This window comes from Scleropages formosus, chromosome 13 (genome assembly GCF_900964775.1).
Source record: "Scleropages formosus chromosome 13, fSclFor1.1, whole genome shotgun sequence".
Classification (NCBI taxonomy): Eukaryota; Metazoa; Chordata; class Actinopteri; order Osteoglossiformes; family Osteoglossidae; genus Scleropages; species Scleropages formosus.
The window spans coordinates 6,219,985-6,236,628 of NC_041818.1; the positions used below are offsets into that span (position 1 = coordinate 6,219,985).

Consider the following 16,644-nt stretch of genomic DNA (forward strand, 5'->3'; position numbering starts at 1 on the left):
TTTCATAACAATACGTTTTTAATAGTCTAAATGAGCTATGAAAGCTTGAAGTTGAAATACAACGTTTCGCGGGCTGTATATATAAAATGGCGACCGCGCTAGCCGTTTTACTTTTATAAATTGGTTCCATTTTTCACAAAATTCCGGTCGGTAAACAAATTTAAATGTGTTCATTTACGTCGCAAGAAGCCGTTCCTCCCGCGCGAACCGGGTGGAAAAACAAAGACACGTTTGTAACACGCAACCTACGAACGCGAAGCGCAAGCGCCTCTCCTTCCCCCTTAACGGGCATGTGCGCGCGCGTGCTGGGCATCGGTGACGCGCACCATTGAACCGTGACTGGATGAGCCGCTCGCACCGTGGGCAGGTTTTCTTAGTGTTGTGGTACCGTGTGAAAACACAACTCGTCGTTTTATGAATTGCCGAACAAAACAACTAAGCGCATGAATAATTGCAAACGTGGATTTTAAAGGACCCTTCCTTTAGAGTGAAGCGGAGCGCCGGTAGCGGTAGGTTTTTTTTTATTATTATTATAGGTTTTTGAGATTTTGTTTAGCTCTCTTGGCTAGCTGTGGCTAGCGCGGGACTGAAAGCGAGACCACATTGTGTGCTTGCTGGAGAATAATGACCACCAACCAACTAGCACCGTTTTCCTCATTGAGTTGTGTTGTCGTGTTTTATCGGAATTGTTTTGATGACTGTAGTGTAGAGTGAGCCGACACTCAAGCTTCTTCATTCGTTCCTGCTCACGACCGTTACTGCCGTAGCGGCGCGGCTCGCGCTTCGAAACTAGACCGAACCGGAGCGCTCGCGCTCGCACTGTCCGCGGACACACTAGTCTAGAGCACGAGCCGTCTCGCGCTGGGAGCTGGCAAACCGGAACGCCTGTGGCTTGAAACACAGGCAGGCAGACGGAAGGGCAGCGCGCGCGCCATCCCGTGCGCAGCCGCTCGTCAAAACGTGGTGGTGCGACTCGTCGCCTGAGGCGGTTCGTTAAACCCCGGACAGTTCTTGAAGCGCGCTTAGACGCGTCGCCAGCGCTCAGTCAGTGTGTGAGGCGACGGGAGCGATACGCTGTAAAGCAGTCGGTCACTGCTCTGAATATTTGTCTCACGCGTGACTGTTTACGGTTAAGTAACATTGTGACGAACGGTTAGGGCCTTGCTTGCTTTGTAGAGCTGCTGTGCACGTGCTGAATTCATCATCCTCATCAAAATTGATGTCCTCTGGTCTGGGTCTGGTTATTTTTTTTTTATTAACCTTCCTTAGCTGGCGTGTTTGTGTAGGGCAATTTATACATAACAATGTGAGTCAACTTTAGAATGGTTACCCATTAGCAGGGTATTCTTTACAGTATCCGAGGGTCACTGGATCCAGGGTGCTACAGTACACAGCTGTGGAACCTGAACCATGTTTACATGAGCCAGGAGTTTACCATGAAGGTGATGTACTATATAGCTGAGATTCATTGATCTTTATCACCATAGTACATCATGCCATGGTTTGTACCGTTTTTTGTTTCCAGGGCTGCGGGGGTAGTTTTCTGTGATGAGGAGCTGCGCTGGTGCTCTGCGTGTGTTATACACTGGCATATGTAGATGATGGCGTGGGCCCAGAGTGCTGGGATGTGTGTCCTCCAGATTGAAGTGCTATTGTTTTGTGCTGAATGGGAGCTTAGTTGGTCGGTTGCAATGCTCTGAAAGGTGTGCCGTCGCGAATTTCCCTGCCTGGTGGCTCTGCCTCCCCGGAGATCTCTCGTCCTTATTTGTTTTGCAAAGCGAGGTCCAGAAACTGCCTTGTCACTCCCTTTCTTTGAACAAAGGAATGGTAGAAGGACCCGAGGGAATATTAAGCGCCATTATTGCGTTTCTTTTCCTTGTGAACTTGATTAGAGAGCGGTGTTGATGCACTGTGTATGGTTCATGTGGTGTCTTAGGTTAGCAGAGGTGTATGGAATGAGTTTTAGAGGTGAGGGCTGGGTGATCATTGAGTACCTGCAGTGGCAAGTGTGCGTGAAAGCTTGTGCTCTGAGGTGTACCCCTGAATGTCACAGATCAACAGTAGACGCAAAGTCATTAGTCAACACTGTCTCTCAGAAGGCCGGGAGGTGCAACTCTACACGCAGTGAACTAGGATTAAAGCAGCACACTTAAATGAGTGCTCATTTAGGAGACTGTCAGGTCTTTGAAGGAGAATGCTTATGCAGCTGCTTGTTACTTTCACTTTGTTGTAAACGGCGTTTGAAGCGCTCTATCACCCATTTCAGGCAACATCCTGGAATTAACTTGCAGTTTTTTCCGGGAGGGGACTTTGCTCCGATGCTGTAGTGAGAATGAGATTTTAAAGCCAGTTATTGGCTCAAGCTGTGTGATGGCTGCAGGTGTCAAGAGGGCAGGGATGTACCTGTGCTCTTGAGTTTCAGTTAGCGTGCTTGCAGGGTGCATTTTAAGGCACTTTGACATCCAAATGAAATGCTGATATTTCTTGTTTTACACACTGCACCACAGCAGCCTCTGGAACAGAAACATTGGTCTTTTCACAAGCCAGTTTGAGGGGGGAGAAAGCTGGAAAATGAGTTGTTCATGTGATCAGGGCTGCATTGTTGAGATGGTGAATGGCTTAAATGGAAGAAGGTGCCTGTAACTAGATGCAGTGAGCCTGTGTACAAATTTTACTGAACTCCTTTCAGAAGCGGTATGTATGCGCAAACTACTTCTTGGCTTAAGGACAGCATTCTAAAGCAGATTTTAGACTTTGTGTACATTTCCACCAATAAAGATGTGGTAGTAAATTTTGGGATCTTTCACATACTAATGCAGTATTGCTTTGCAGTAGGTCAACGGAATAAGAACACTATCTAGGTGTTTGTTGCTGCTCACACTGCTAGGTTTCTGATTTCTCCTTTCCTTGATTTCTCAGGGTGTGAGGATGGTGGTGCCAGAGGTTGGCACTGTGGTCCAGAAAGCAGACAACGGTACCAGTGGGTTGGGGCAGAGCATGGAGCAGAACACCACGGGCGAAGAGTTGGAGGAGGTACGGAAGCTGCAGGAGTTGGTGCGGAGGCTGGAGATCCAGAATCAAACGCTGCGCAACAGAGGCGGCAGGGCACCAAACAGCAACTTGAGGATGGGAGACAACGTCAATGCTAGGGTGCCATCCGAGAGAGCAGCGGACCATACCCTTGGTTCTAAGGACAATGTCAACCTCTGTGACAGGGACTTTGAGCCATCACCCCAGCAGGATGGCAGCAGCACCAGCAGCAGCAGCGGCAACATTTCCCCCCTTCCAGAGGCCAGCAGGCTGGAAGAAGAGGTTGGGGCAAGGGAAGGACACCTTCAGGGCAGAGAGGCATCAGAGGAAATGCAGTGCCAAACTGCGCACAGCCCAAGGCATGAGACCCATGGTGAGACGGACACGGAGGCAGATGGGTGTGCCCTGGATGAAGTAGAGGTGCTTGACCTGGAGGACTATGATGAAACAGAGGAAGAAGACAGCTGGTAGGTTCCTGTGGAGAACTGTCATTCTACCAGTTTAGCAGGGTTTTTAGTGCATCTGCTTAGAGAGAAATTCAATCAATGTATGTTGTGGAAACTTCTGCTGTTTACATCTGCTGTATATTACTGTGGTTTTCCTGTTGAGGGATCATACTCAGCACGGTGCCAAATGTCAATATTTATTGCCCTTTCCTGAAACCCTGACTTTTGCGTTCTGCCAGGCAGGAAGCAGCTTGCATTTATTCATTGGATTGATTCAAAGAAAGGCTTTGTGTTCTCCCCCCCCCCCCCCCCCCCCCCCCCCCCCCAGAATTAAGATGGAGCCTTTATTTCAAAATTCTTATTTTCAAAGAATTTCTGTAGGCCATCAGCTGCATACTTTATGTATGTGTTTCAGAGGTATGTTTTGAGTGATTTGCATTGTCCTTGTTACAGTAACAGCCAATCCTGGACTGTCTTAAGATCAGAGTTGATGGGTAGAGATAATATGAACTTAGATTCATTAAATTTTGCCTTTGATAATTACTGACTGGAGATCAACCCCATTGCACATCAAATCTCCCCAAAGTGTCAGCTGGCAGGAGTGGCACCTACATCTGACAGTTGACCGTCTGGTTAGGCATAGTATCCTGGTGCCTGGGGACTCTGCCACCACTACTGGCTTCTTTTCCCTAGGTTCACTATGCCCTCATGTTTACAACTTGCATACAGAGAATCTTGTGCCACTGTAGCCTTGCAGACAGACTATCAAGTTGTTTGATTTGTCATGTGTGTAAGCAGCATACCTGCTCAATAAGCTGCAGTTCTTCACTTTTGTTATTCTCTATTCATGCCTCTCTTTTGTTCCAGCATTGGGAAAAACAAAAATGACAGCATTTTCTGCTGTTTTATGTCTGTTTCTGTAGTAGTGTCACAGAAGTTCATGTCATGTGTAACTTGTCACTGACTAAAGCCAAAGTCACAGTTTGGAGGTCAGTTTCAGGTACAAGGAGAGCAGTGGGGATGGTGGTAGGTGACCATTTTTGAGTGAATTTCCTCTGTAAATAGCACAGTCCCAAAGCTTTGAGTGTATGTTCTTTTCTGTTATGTGTACATTTCACATGAATAAGTGCAACAAAGAAAACAAACTCCAACCCAAAGGGGAGAATAGTGTAAAGAAAAGCTCTTATGTGTAAAGCTTTTTGTGTGGACTGAGCCCTGTGAAAGCCACCTTTGTTTCCCTCAAGGCTAGATGTCTGTGTGCTTTTCATTTTAAGAGTGTTGTGCTTTTTATAGTTTGCTTTAACGATATGAGCTGAATAAAATAATTTACATTTCTTCAAAATGAAATTATGTATCTCTCAGGTGACCTCTCCATTTTATTACTCTAGTCATAGATACTGACATAGTCAATAGAACCATTAGGGGAGGACTGTGAAATCACTGCATTTCTCAAGTGCTTCACCAGCAAGCACAAACTTTGCCTTAATGTGCTGCAGAGACATCCTGTGCAAGCATATCCTAGATCTTCCTCTTTTCGGTCCACAGCTTTACTGCATCTTAATTTCCCTCCTGATGTAACTGCTGGGTTGTGCACGTACAGTCTTTGACTCTTGCCGGCTCAGTGCTCCAGTGATAGCTGGCCGCTGATCAATGTGACTGAGTGCTTCTCTGCCTGCCTCGATCCCCCAAGGGCCGGCAGCCACATGAGCTCAGAACACGCGACTGCAGGCCGGGAAGCACGGCTGTGTCCCAGCCCTCATGCTGCCCTCTGTGGCATTGCATTGGCCACTGACTGAACCACGCTTTAGCTTCATATTTCAGGCTCAAAGGAACAGCGTTTAACACACGTCAGTTTAATTTTAAAAGCACTTGGACAATTATGCACTTGCATCACACTGCAGCTCCACCACCCATGTCCCTGCAAATGGCCAGGTGTTGGCGGTCGAAGTGCCTCTTGTTTCTGATCATGCATTATAAGCTTAGCTCTGTTCTGCAGATGTTGGCATGAGCTATGTCTCTAGTGTACATGGACTATCAGCGTGGTCCATCCAGGCTGGGTGCGGAGGGCTGAGTTAGCTGGCCTTATGATTAATGACATCCATTTACAGCTCAGCAGGGGCTGTGTGTCTCTTGCATTGTAAATCCTTATAGTATATGCAGAGAGAGAAGTTTGTGCGTGTAAAATGTACAGAGGTTTGCGGATGACGCAGTGTTTGGTATTTCTCTCAGAAATAGATATAGATGTTGGGCACTAATCCAATTCTGTGTGAATAACAAATGGCTGATTCAGCTGAGTTAAATACAAGTAAAATATGTTAAGCACATCTGCAAGAAAAAATTCTGAAATCACAATTTTCCTTTGCTAAATACTTGCTTAGCAGCAAAAATATTAGTCCTCACCCAGGAGCTTATTCCCAGAGCCTTAGTGTCACAGGTTAGAATATGTATAACATTAGGGGACAGACTGACTTATTTATATTACTAAACTATTCTAACATCCTCTCTTTTCCAGAGGAGAAACCCAGATGAATTCCTCCTGCATCCCACAGAAAAATGAGCTGAAAACGAATAAAAAAGGCATAAGTCCACATTAATTGTAGTCTTCAGTTACAAATTAACCTCATCCAAAAAGCAACTGAAAATAAGTAGTACTGGAGCCTGTCGATAAAAGAAGCCTCCTTATGTGTTTTTGAAACCCGTGATTTGGTAATAGTTGGCTTCTAAAATAATCTTATATGCTGGTTTCTAATGAGATTAGTTCACACGTGTTTTCATGGAAAGTTCTGGATATTTTTTGTGTTCTATTTTTGTTGTTTTGGACAGGTGCTATTTTGCCTAATGACTGTAACAAAGCTTAACAGCTTTATCCTCAGCAAACGTAAAAAACAGGAACAAATTGCTCTTAGTATCACATAATTAGATATTTTGCAGAAAGAAAAAATTGCAATTAAGGGGTATAATCTGCCCTGGGCATGACAAATCAGATGATTTGGGTGGACTTAGTCTGCATGTGATTGCCCAGCAGGAAGGGTTTATGGCTGTAAACCCCATATCCCCCCAAACCACCCATGCTGCTCACAGTGAAACTGACAAGCTATGTCATCTCCAGGCCCATAACCAGGGGTGAATACAGTTGTCAAAAAACAGTTCTCAAATGAAAGTATAGTTACTTTATAATTATAGTAACGGATAAACTTTCTTGCCCTAAAATTTAAGAAGTGTCAGGTAAAAACACTACTCAACTTCTGAAGTTACTTTTAAATAAAGCTTTTTAATGTTCTACTCCTAGCAATGTTACCATCTTAAATAGATTTAACTTATGAAAAATGTATCAATGTATCTGATAAAATAAGTCTATTTTTCTAATTAGACCAATAATAATAAAAAATACTAAAGAAACCTCATTCTGCTAGCTATTAATTACTCACTGTTGCATAGCTGTTCTACTTCAGGGTTGAGTGGTTTGGAGCCTATTCCAGAAGCATGGGGTGTGAGGCAGGGTACACACTGCACAGGACACCATCCGTTACATTTACATCACATTTATTTACTTAGCAGACACTTTTCTCCAAATTGACTTCCAGTGAATTCTACGTAGTGTTATCAACCTAAACACCTTAGTTGCCAAGGTGACTTGCACTGCTAAATACACTACTTACAATGGGTCACTCATCCATATATCAGTGGAACACACTCTCTGTCACTCACACACTATGGGTGAACCTGAATAGCATGGCTTTGGACTGTGGGAGGAAACTGAGGGGGTGGGGTGCGGAATTCACACTTGTGTAAGTCGGGGTTAATGCATTGCATAAAGGCCAAAAAGCAGTGTCAAGAGAGTGATTTGAAAAGAAAACAGGCCGTAGTATTGCGGTTAGGGCTAATGGTTCATTTAGGACATCAGAATTATACTGTAGCAGGCATTGGCTTGATTACAACTTATTACATTGATGTCTGGTTTATTACAGCCAGCTAAATGTTGTCTTGCGTAGCTGTTTAAGTGATATTCCATTGCTAATGATGACATTGAAGGTGTAGTTTGAAACTAAGCAGAACTTCTTACCTAATTTTAAGTGAATGTAGAGTTAAAGTACACCGAGACTCGTATCCTTTGGCAGACGAAGATGACAGCACACAAGTGAAGTGTAGGTGAATGCATAGTCAGCACACCATTTAGAGTTAGGATGGATGAGTAGTCCACACATATCCAGACTGCTGGTTTCAATGGGATGTAGTAGAGGGACAGGAAGAGGAACAGGACTGAAGTGAAAACTTTAGTAAATGGAAAATAATTGTAATAGTAGTTGAGGTAATATGCTTTTTTACTAAGTGAAAGTAGATACTTCATTAAAATGAAGTAGGATTAACCTCCAAGAAGGCAATCTATGTACTGCCATTATTGAACATCAAATTCTCTAACTTATAAGGTACGTGTAATTAGTGTATCAATGTTTCAATTAACAGTGAATTTCACAACTTTTTTATTTGAATTTGCAGTGTAATACAGAAGGAAGTCAGTTTGCGTAAGTCGTACAGCTTTACACTCATAGGTATAATCTTTAAAATCTTTACGCATTATTTTCTGTATCTGTATAATCCACTAATTGTGATGTAATTGTTATATTAGGACTTGTGATATAATACCGTAATATGTCACTGGTTGGAAGTCAAGAGTCAGCCTCAGAAACAAGTTGACCTTTTCTCTTTAGTAGAGATAACAATGTATCTGCTGATGTTCAAAGGGAGTGTCTGATTCAAAGCCAAAATCAACTTTGTGTCTGATGCCTATGAGTAGCTAACAGCAATAACAATAACAGTACATGGTTACACCCAGCTCTCAAACAGGATCTTTGGCCGCAGTGCTGCTGTCCTTGTTATTTTTCCTCTCGTGAGTTAAAAATACCTTTAACTTGCTGCTAAAGGGGAGGTGAGAGCTTAAGTAGATTTCTGTAAACCCGGTAAGCTGAAACATTATTTTTTCCTGCCTGCTTGGAGTAGCTGGCTAGTTTGTGAGCCACAGCCATTGAGAATGAGACTTGTGGTTGGTGGTACTGTTTGATCTTCCAGTGGACCAAATGCTGTGTTAGAGTGAATCAGAGGTGCTTGAAGCGCTTACATTTCAGTTATGTTCTTTCGTGTGTTTTACACTCCAAATTTGCGTTTAAATTGCACTTTGTGAAAGTTAACACTGACTATTTCACTCTGTATCCAGCTATGGGTTGAGCCACTTGTTTAATATACTAATTGTGGCAATGCACACAGTTGCCATTTTTAAAAATTTGGATTTATTCTAGACAGTTCATCTTGGCTGGCTGTTTAGCTTGACGCCTGCTGCTGTATGTTTGCTCATTGCTGTTCGCTACCTGTGACTTATAGCATGTAGGAAAAGGTACTACTTTCAGTGACCCAGTGGTCAGTGATCCCTTTCCCTCCCCTGCTCTGCCATTTCAGGCTGTACGTGTCCCCGAAGAAACAGGTGCTGGCAGAGAAGAGGCCAGAGTCTCCTTTGAAGTGGTGCCGGCAGGTGCTGGACCATCCAAGTCCCGAGACGGAGGTTGCCTGCCGCACACTTATCAACCGTCTTGATCATTGTACGTCCAAGCAAGCTCTCTCACTCACACACACACACACACACACACACCAAAGCTGGTCCAACGCACACTTCCTTCATGCCTTCTCTCTAGGGCCCTAGGCAGAGAATTCCATTGTTTCAAATCACTGGTCCCAGTTCTTTGCTCAGTTTACCACATTGTTTTCCATAGTTAGTATGAAGGTGCTGTGTAAGAGAAACTATATTGCATATTTTTAAACAATTTTTTTTGACATTCATGCTTTTGACTCAGGGTGTTTTACAACTGCATATGAGAAACAGCTGTACACAATTTTCTGTTACTTTTTTTTTATTATTATTTATTGGACTTTCAAGTGAGGAAAAGTACAGTTTTTCTCACAGTTTGGGTGCCCCCGTTCATGATGTCTGCTTGACTGTGGCCAGTAGTTTGTGTGACCCAGCACACTTTTCCACTGTTCAACAGCAGAAAAAGCACTCCTATTCCTCAACAAATCCAGGCACTCTCTGATTCAGTGGTATGTGAAATCATGGTCAGATTTGATTTAAAGCCCAGATAATTCAACCTTTTCATTTAATTCTTCCTGGCTGACTAACTGCCTTTTCAGCAGCCATTCATGGCACACTATAGTTTAAAATTGAATGTTTGCGTTATTTTTCTACCCTTGGCAGTCCTGTACAACCAACAACATATAAAGTTAACTGTCTTCTTAGCTATGGACAGTGTGAGCTTAATCTGCACAGGAAAGAGACAAAGCTATAAATGCTGATTTCAGGACAATTATGTGGAAAGGAGTTTGTTTACAGAGTATAGTTGATATACTGTGAGGTGTTTTTTAAAAAAAAGTTGAATTGCCCCAAACCCTGTACTCACAAGGTAAGAATTGTGAAAAACCTTGCATCTCTATGCCTCGAAGCTTTCCGTTGGCCTGTCCTTTTAATTGCAAGTTACCATCTGATGCCTTCTGCTTTGTCTTCTTCTTCAGCCACTCGATGGAGGAACATGTATAGCAGCTCCTCTCAGTGTTCCTCCGGGCCCGGCTCGGAGGCTGGCCCTGGCCCTGCCTTAATCTCTCCTGGGTACCACAAATCAACTAACAAATCACTACTAACCTGTGGCAGCTCAGGTATGGCATGACATTAACACACTCGCCATCGCATGCATGAATTAGGGGCTGTCTCACAAATGAAAATTACCTTCACACTGTCAGAACTGTACCTAATTGTTTTAAAACAGCAGCACAAGCAACTTTTGTGTAGCCTCGCCCTTAGCTTTACCTCATTTTAATTAGAAAAAAGTTGTTTGATTCATACTGTGCTATATTATTATAGTATTTATTGTGTTGAGGAATCCAGTGGTTTACCAGTTTCTGTCATAATGACCAAAAGCACATTTTCTTAATTTTTTTTATATAAATAATCTCTACTGCATAGGTATTGTATGTTTACTTTGTGTCTGCCAGTACATACCTTTTAAATTAATCAAGCACTTAATTATTTTCAGCAATTAGGTATTGTTATTCTAACAGTTGTGTTATTGAAACACCATTTTGAGAGACATTTTGGTGACTTTTTTTTAACCATTACAGGTACTACCTTTCTCACATAAAGTGTAATTTGATTCTAAAGATCTGCTCATCAGGAGAATTCCTGTGAAAACAACTTAGTTCTTCAGTTTCTCAGTAGTCTCATTAATATAAGTTTAAATAGGGCAAATAATGTTTTTGAAGCACAAAAGGTTAAAATTTGTTTTATATCTTAGAGAAAATCTAATTCAGAACAAAGTTCACAGTATTAGAACTGATCCAGACAATTTTAAATCCAGACCCACATGTTCAGAATCACTTCACACATTTGCAAGCTCTTGTTTTCTATCTCCCTTCCCAGCATTAAAATTTTTGTTTTATTTTCATAACCCTTTTCTCATGCTTGTTATGTGAATTTTTTTGGGTACTGATTGCATTTGCATAAGTCTGATTAACAGAGCCTTTGGTATATGAGGGAAGCCTGTATCTTGAAAAAAACTGATTAATTTAAAAAGTGACTGTAGAAAGCATGTTTAATTTTAACAGTTCTGTCATGAAAAACTGCATTTTCATCATTTCTATGATGTAGTTGATGAGGGTCACGTCACAATAAAGCATAATTCAGATATAAGCTGCAAAAAAACTGCAATTGTAGGGCTACGGAGAAGCAGGGCTGAAAACCACTTTCTTAGTAAGGTAGTTCTGTCTCTCATAATTGAAGGTTATATGAGCATGCACTCCGCCTTAAGCTCACAGTCCTCCATAGACAGCGAGCTGAGCACTTCGGACGACTCCATCTCCATGGGCTACAAGCTGCAGGACCTCACAGATGTCCAAATTATGGCTCGCCTTCAGGAGGAAAGTGAGTGTAGTGTCATGGCTGCCAGTAAACCACTGGTTTATGCCAAGATCCTCTCTGTGTCATGTAACTTCAGGGATACTAGTATATTTTCGTGTTTAAGTTTTGAATGCATAATTCATGACACCATGAAGAAAGTACAGTGTTTTCACCAAGCAGTAAATGCATTTTACCGTTTTCATTTTCGGTGTTTTTAAAGTAAAAGCTGAATTATTTTCAGTCATACTAGGCATTGATACCTTTGTTGGTTGATTGTTCACTAAAAAAAGCAAGTAATGTTGGTAGCGCTACATTGAAACGTTTCTCAGAAAATGTGTGTCTGGTTGCTAGTTTCAAACACCTAAAGTACTTCCTTAATGTTATTCGATCATTCATCTGACAGTCTCTGTACACCTGGGTGTATTTATTCATTACTGGGGATGTATGTTTGTGTGTATGTGCAGGCCTAAGGCAGGACTACGCCTCCAGCTCAGCCTCAGTTTCACGCCGAAGCTCCAGCGCCTCGCTGCAGTCCTTGCGGCGCGGCACGTACAGTGACCAGGAGTTTGACTCCTACAGTTTGGAAGATGAGGAGGATGGTTGTTTTTCCGTGTCCCACCGTTTGCAACGCTGCTCGCCCTCCCCCCTGAGCTCACCTCGGTGCCAGTCCCCAAGTGCCCTGGCTGAGTACAGTCGCCTAAGCGCCCAGCGGGCCCGGCCTCCCCGACGCTCACTGCAGGGCCCTGGCCCTGAGCTGCTCAAGTTTGCCAAGACCGAGGGTAAGAATATGGCTTTATGCTACAAGCTGTAGTCCGGCCACCCTGCCCTGTCAAATAATCTGTTTACACTTATCCCTTATTATCCGGCTCTAATTCATTCCTGAAAACGGAACGAACATCGAAAAACTCACTAATGAAGTTCGTTATTACATTTATTTTAAGACTATCTCTAGTTCACACCAGAATCACCTTAAATGATGCCTAATATCATAAAAAGCTGTGTAACACTTTAAGATAGTTTGAGTCATAATTAATAGCATTACATATGAAATTAATTTTAAAAACATTAAGATTTCATGAAGTAAATTTGCCACAATGGTGTGCATGGACTGGCTTGAGGAAGACAAAGGCTGTGTGTTACATTTAAATTAATGAATAAGTAAAAACAGGAGGCAAACATGCAAGTATGTGCTCAGATGTTGACCTGCCCCTGCTGTTTGTTGTTACAGAGGAGCTTAGGCACAGTATGCCTAACCTGGCCCCGCGTACAAGTTTACGCTCACTGGAAGCAGTGAGGAACAGCCGCAGCATGGAGGCCAACCTACAGAGTCCTGGCGGCCGAATATCCCGCCTGCCTCACTCCTCCAGCACGGGTATGTAGGTCCTTTTAGGAGCCATTCATGCAGAAATCCAAATCATTCCTACAGAGGTTTTTCACAATTGTAATTAGATAATTAAATCTATTTTAATTGGATTGATGTAGTATTAAATGCACATTAGTAAAATATAAATGAATGGAAGAGATGTAATTAATGATTCTAAACCCTTTTAAATGGCAAAGTTTTATATGAAATTTAAAATTTGTTTATGCTTTTAAATTATGAGAGATGGCCAGGACAGATTGGATCATTGTCCTATACTCACAGTTTGAAATTTTAGAATCTTGCAGTTATTAAAATACTAAAAAGTTGCTTTAATTTAAGGTATATGTTTAATAGTGTTTGGATCTTTTACAGCAATTCAGTTGCTACATATATATCGAGGAAGCAATTTTTCAGTTGTTTACTGATGTAACTTGTATATAAAATTTTCTGTTCATAATAAAGTTCTAAATATTAAAGAACAAAGCTTAGTTTCATAAATTACTAAAAGTATAACTCGTTAAAAATATCCATTTCAGTAACCACTTGTACAATGCAGGCTTGGAGTAGTCTGTAGCAGATCCCATTCACAAGGGGCACAAGGCTGAGTATGCACAGGTCAAAAGTGAAATTGAACCTGTAGCATTTGTTTCATCTTCCATTTGTTTGAATTTATATGCAGTTTTCTTCCCCTTTGATATATTTGGGCTCCTCTCAGCTGATGTCCTTTTAAGACATGTGGAAATCCTTTTTCTTTAAAAAGGATTTGTAGGACTAGTAAACTAATGTCATTGTGTCATACAAATAATTTCTGGGACAGATGGCTTAACAATGTGAAGAAATCTGTGGTTTGCATTTGGTACATGGAAAAGCTGCCTCAGAACACTCTTATTGTTATTGAGGAGATAATAAAAATGGCTTATTATAAGGAAAAATGTACCTTGTTAAATAAATCAAAGTACATTGTGCTCTACTGCCCTCTAACGGAAGTTGTGAAAACAAACAAAATGTGTTTTAAGATCATATGCACTGTACTATGTGAAATACATTTTACTCCTTGGTTATGCATGGAACTGATACTACAATATAATTGAAGGATAACCTTAATTTGAAAAAGAACTAAATTACTTTTTCATGTTGTTCAAAGCACCCCTCCAAGTTTCCTTGTCTTTCTTCATAGTGACCTCTCTTGGAATGTGCTTCCTTTTTCCCTAGGCATGTCCTCCACCAGACTGCGTGGCAGTGGCCAGTCCCCCCTTTCTCTTCGTGCCCCTGTCAAAGCACTGAGCCCAGTGGGCTCCATGGTTGGAGTGCGGCAGCCTCAAAGGGGGCACGCTGCGACTCAGGAGGGGGCCTTAGGGGGAGTAAGGAGAGGGCAGTCGCCAGGGCTGTCCAATGGGGGATCATCCTCAGCCAGCAGGATTAACACTGTCGGGGTCAAGAGTGCACCAACCCGGGCCCGTGATTCACTGGGGGGACCAGCAGCTGCCCCCCGGAGCAGATTGGCTCAACCTGCTAGGAGGTAAAGTGTTCCACTGGTGTAAATAACTTTTAAGGGAAGGAATGCTCTCGGTACACAGTATAGTCTAGTCCAATTTTTTAGAAACCGTGAATCCTCAATTTTTAACATCCGAGTTTTTAAAAAAAAAAAAAAAAAAAAAACCTGTAGATCACATTTCATAATAAAATAAATATGTTTATGGAATAACATGCACCCAGATTGTAAAAACACAGAGGTCCATTATTACATATTTTAATTGCTGTTTTTCTGAAAATTGCATTCACAGAATTTCCCTGCTTACTGAGTCGTGTCTTTAATTTGTAGATCCCTGGGATTGACCAAGTCGTGCAAACCTGCAGTTGATGAGTCATGGAAGGATGGTTGTTATTGAACCTCCCATCTTGATTCCCTGTCTGAGTGGAACACCAACCTACTGCCTCTGAACAGCACAAACCCAGCAGGCTGGGACACTAGTTGCTCTGCAGTCAATGAAGGAAAAGTTGTGGCATGGGCCGATAGAAGGACATGTTGGCAAGTGACGAGTCACGCCCTGTGATCTAGAGACTGATACAACAGACAGCAAACTACAGTAACTTTTGTTTTTAATACGTAGATCTAGCCTGTTTGAGTGGTTATTGATAAAGTTGCTGATGTAGTGCAAGGTCTATAGGTTGTCAATGTATTTTGTCACATTTTAGTCTGTATAAATTCTACAGGTTTGCAATGATGATTAATGTAAAGTTTGGTAATAATTCTATTCAAATTGGACATTGTTCCAGTGGTGAAAGGTCTGCATTGTAAGGAAACTTGATCTCAGCATTGTTGTTTGGTCTTTTTTTTCCGCAGCTGTAGTCTTTGACACCTGAAGGATAATTCAGTGTGAGAGAGGTACCATTTTGCCATGACCATCTGTGTTATGTGTTTATGCTGCATAATGCAGTCTGCTTTGAACTATAGACTATCCCAAGAAAAAAAAAAATCACCAAAAATAATAAATACACGTAAGCTCCTACAGTGAAGCTTCTAAATTGCATCTGAGCTCCAAATCAGTTTCTATATTCTGGTTCTAAATGGCAGGTTCTTAGTTTTGAATCCCAGATGCATAAAATTCAGCTGAATGTTGACCACTGGTTTTCATAACCTAAGATGTCTTTAAATGTTATAAAATGTTCAGATGTTTGGTGCAGGTTATTGCAGGTAAAAGTTTTACCACTTTCTAAATACAAGGGTTCTCAGCTATGAATGTTTAAATTATGTACTCACAAGTACGACTTCGTATTGGACATAATACTGAAATTTAGGTGAAAATCAGAGTGCATTCTATGAGTAATTAATGTGGAAATCTCTAATTCCAAAGGGTTCCCATTTTTCTTGCATCTGGACCCCTCCTGCATAATACTTCTACATGCACATTCCCCAGGGATGAATGCTGTATGTGGTACATTTGTAGTAACCAACAGGTAAATTAACTAGTTAGATGGACTGTAAAGCAAAAGCACTGCTGTGTGTGTGTGTGTGTGTGTGTAAGGGGGTTCAAATATATATTTTAACATTGCATCTATCCTTTTCTGAATTTCCTGAATGGATCATCTCCACATCAAAATGTAACCAGGTCCAAAATTTACAGCCTTGTCGGTGGTATGTAAATTCTTTGATCAGCAGTTTTGGTAATGTGTTTTATAAAGTAATGAATATGCAAATTTTTGCACTGACAGCCTAAAGATACCAAGTCAAGTGCGTAAGGTCACTTTGGGCCATTGAAGTGGTTTCAATTCAAACAAGTAGCAGTGTAAGCGAAGGGCTCGGAGAAGCGACCTGAAACTGATCTGGGGTCAGTTATTTCAGATTCAGTGAGACGCTGCTGTGGTCAGGTGACGACAGCTGACAAGTCTTTTTTTAATAAATACTATACAGTCACGCATCCACCTGCCTTTATTTCCCACCTTTAGGTGTTGTTCAACATCTGTAACAGGCACGTTAAATTGCGCTGTATGAATACTTAAAATGAGGTGCGCAGACCGCAGTCTATGGGCTACTTAGTACCGGCGCCAGAACGTTCAAATAAGTGTGGTCACTAACTAAGCTCATTTTTTCTCTCCAAGCCGGAAGCTGTTTAAATAATTCACCTACTCACGCACTCCTAAAGAGCCAAATATTGCAACTAACTGGCGTAAAACTGCCTGCCAACAAGATGCTGATCGTGTATTTTAACTTCTTCGCACAGCTTTCTGCAATGAATGAGAGGGCATAAGGCAAAACTCCCGCTTGAAAATAGTCGCCGTCACTGCGTTGCGCGCGCTCACCGACACTGAAAGAGCGGGGAACCGTTGAAAGTTGTGACGTAACCAAAGACAGGTCGGGGGCGAAGGAGTCC

At 42.0% G+C, this 16,644-nt stretch overlaps 1 protein-coding gene across 3 annotated transcripts; it reads left to right on the forward strand.

Moving 5' to 3' along the window:
• The first annotated feature begins 219 nt into the window (after nt 1-219).
• Nucleotides 220-16,540, forward strand: LOC108925209 (SLAIN motif-containing protein-like). Of its 3 annotated transcripts, XM_018737018.2 has the most exons (9): nt 220-509; nt 2,920-3,497; nt 8,928-9,067; nt 10,032-10,172; nt 11,293-11,433; nt 11,874-12,188; nt 12,638-12,781; nt 13,985-14,291; nt 14,595-16,539. In XM_018737018.2, exons 2-9 carry the CDS (start codon nt 2,929-2,931, stop codon nt 14,659-14,661), a joined length of 1,824 nt encoding a protein of 607 aa, XP_018592534.2. In that variant the 5' UTR covers nt 220-509; nt 2,920-2,928; the 3' UTR covers nt 14,662-16,539. The 3 variants fall into 3 exon arrangements, with proteins under 3 accessions (XP_018592534.2, XP_018592535.2, XP_029112968.1); XM_018737019.2 differs by lacking the exon at nt 10,032-10,172; XM_029257135.1 differs by lacking the exon at nt 220-509 and having other exon boundaries at nt 2,925-3,497; nt 14,595-16,540.
• The last annotated feature ends 104 nt before the right edge of the window (nt 16,541-16,644 follow it).

Excerpts from the sequence above, each read along its gene's own strand:
- LOC108925209 (XM_018737018.2), top strand. The coding sequence starts at position 2,929 with ATGGTGGTGCCAGAGGTTGGCACTGTGGTCCAGAAAGCAGACAACGGT. Across the intron at positions 9,068-10,031 it reads TATCAACCGTCTTGATCATT|CCACTCGATGGAGGAACATG; the intron begins GTACGTCCAAGC and ends CTTCTTCTTCAG. Across the intron at positions 12,782-13,984 it reads GCCTCACTCCTCCAGCACGG|GCATGTCCTCCACCAGACTG; the intron begins GTATGTAGGTCC and ends CTTTTTCCCTAG.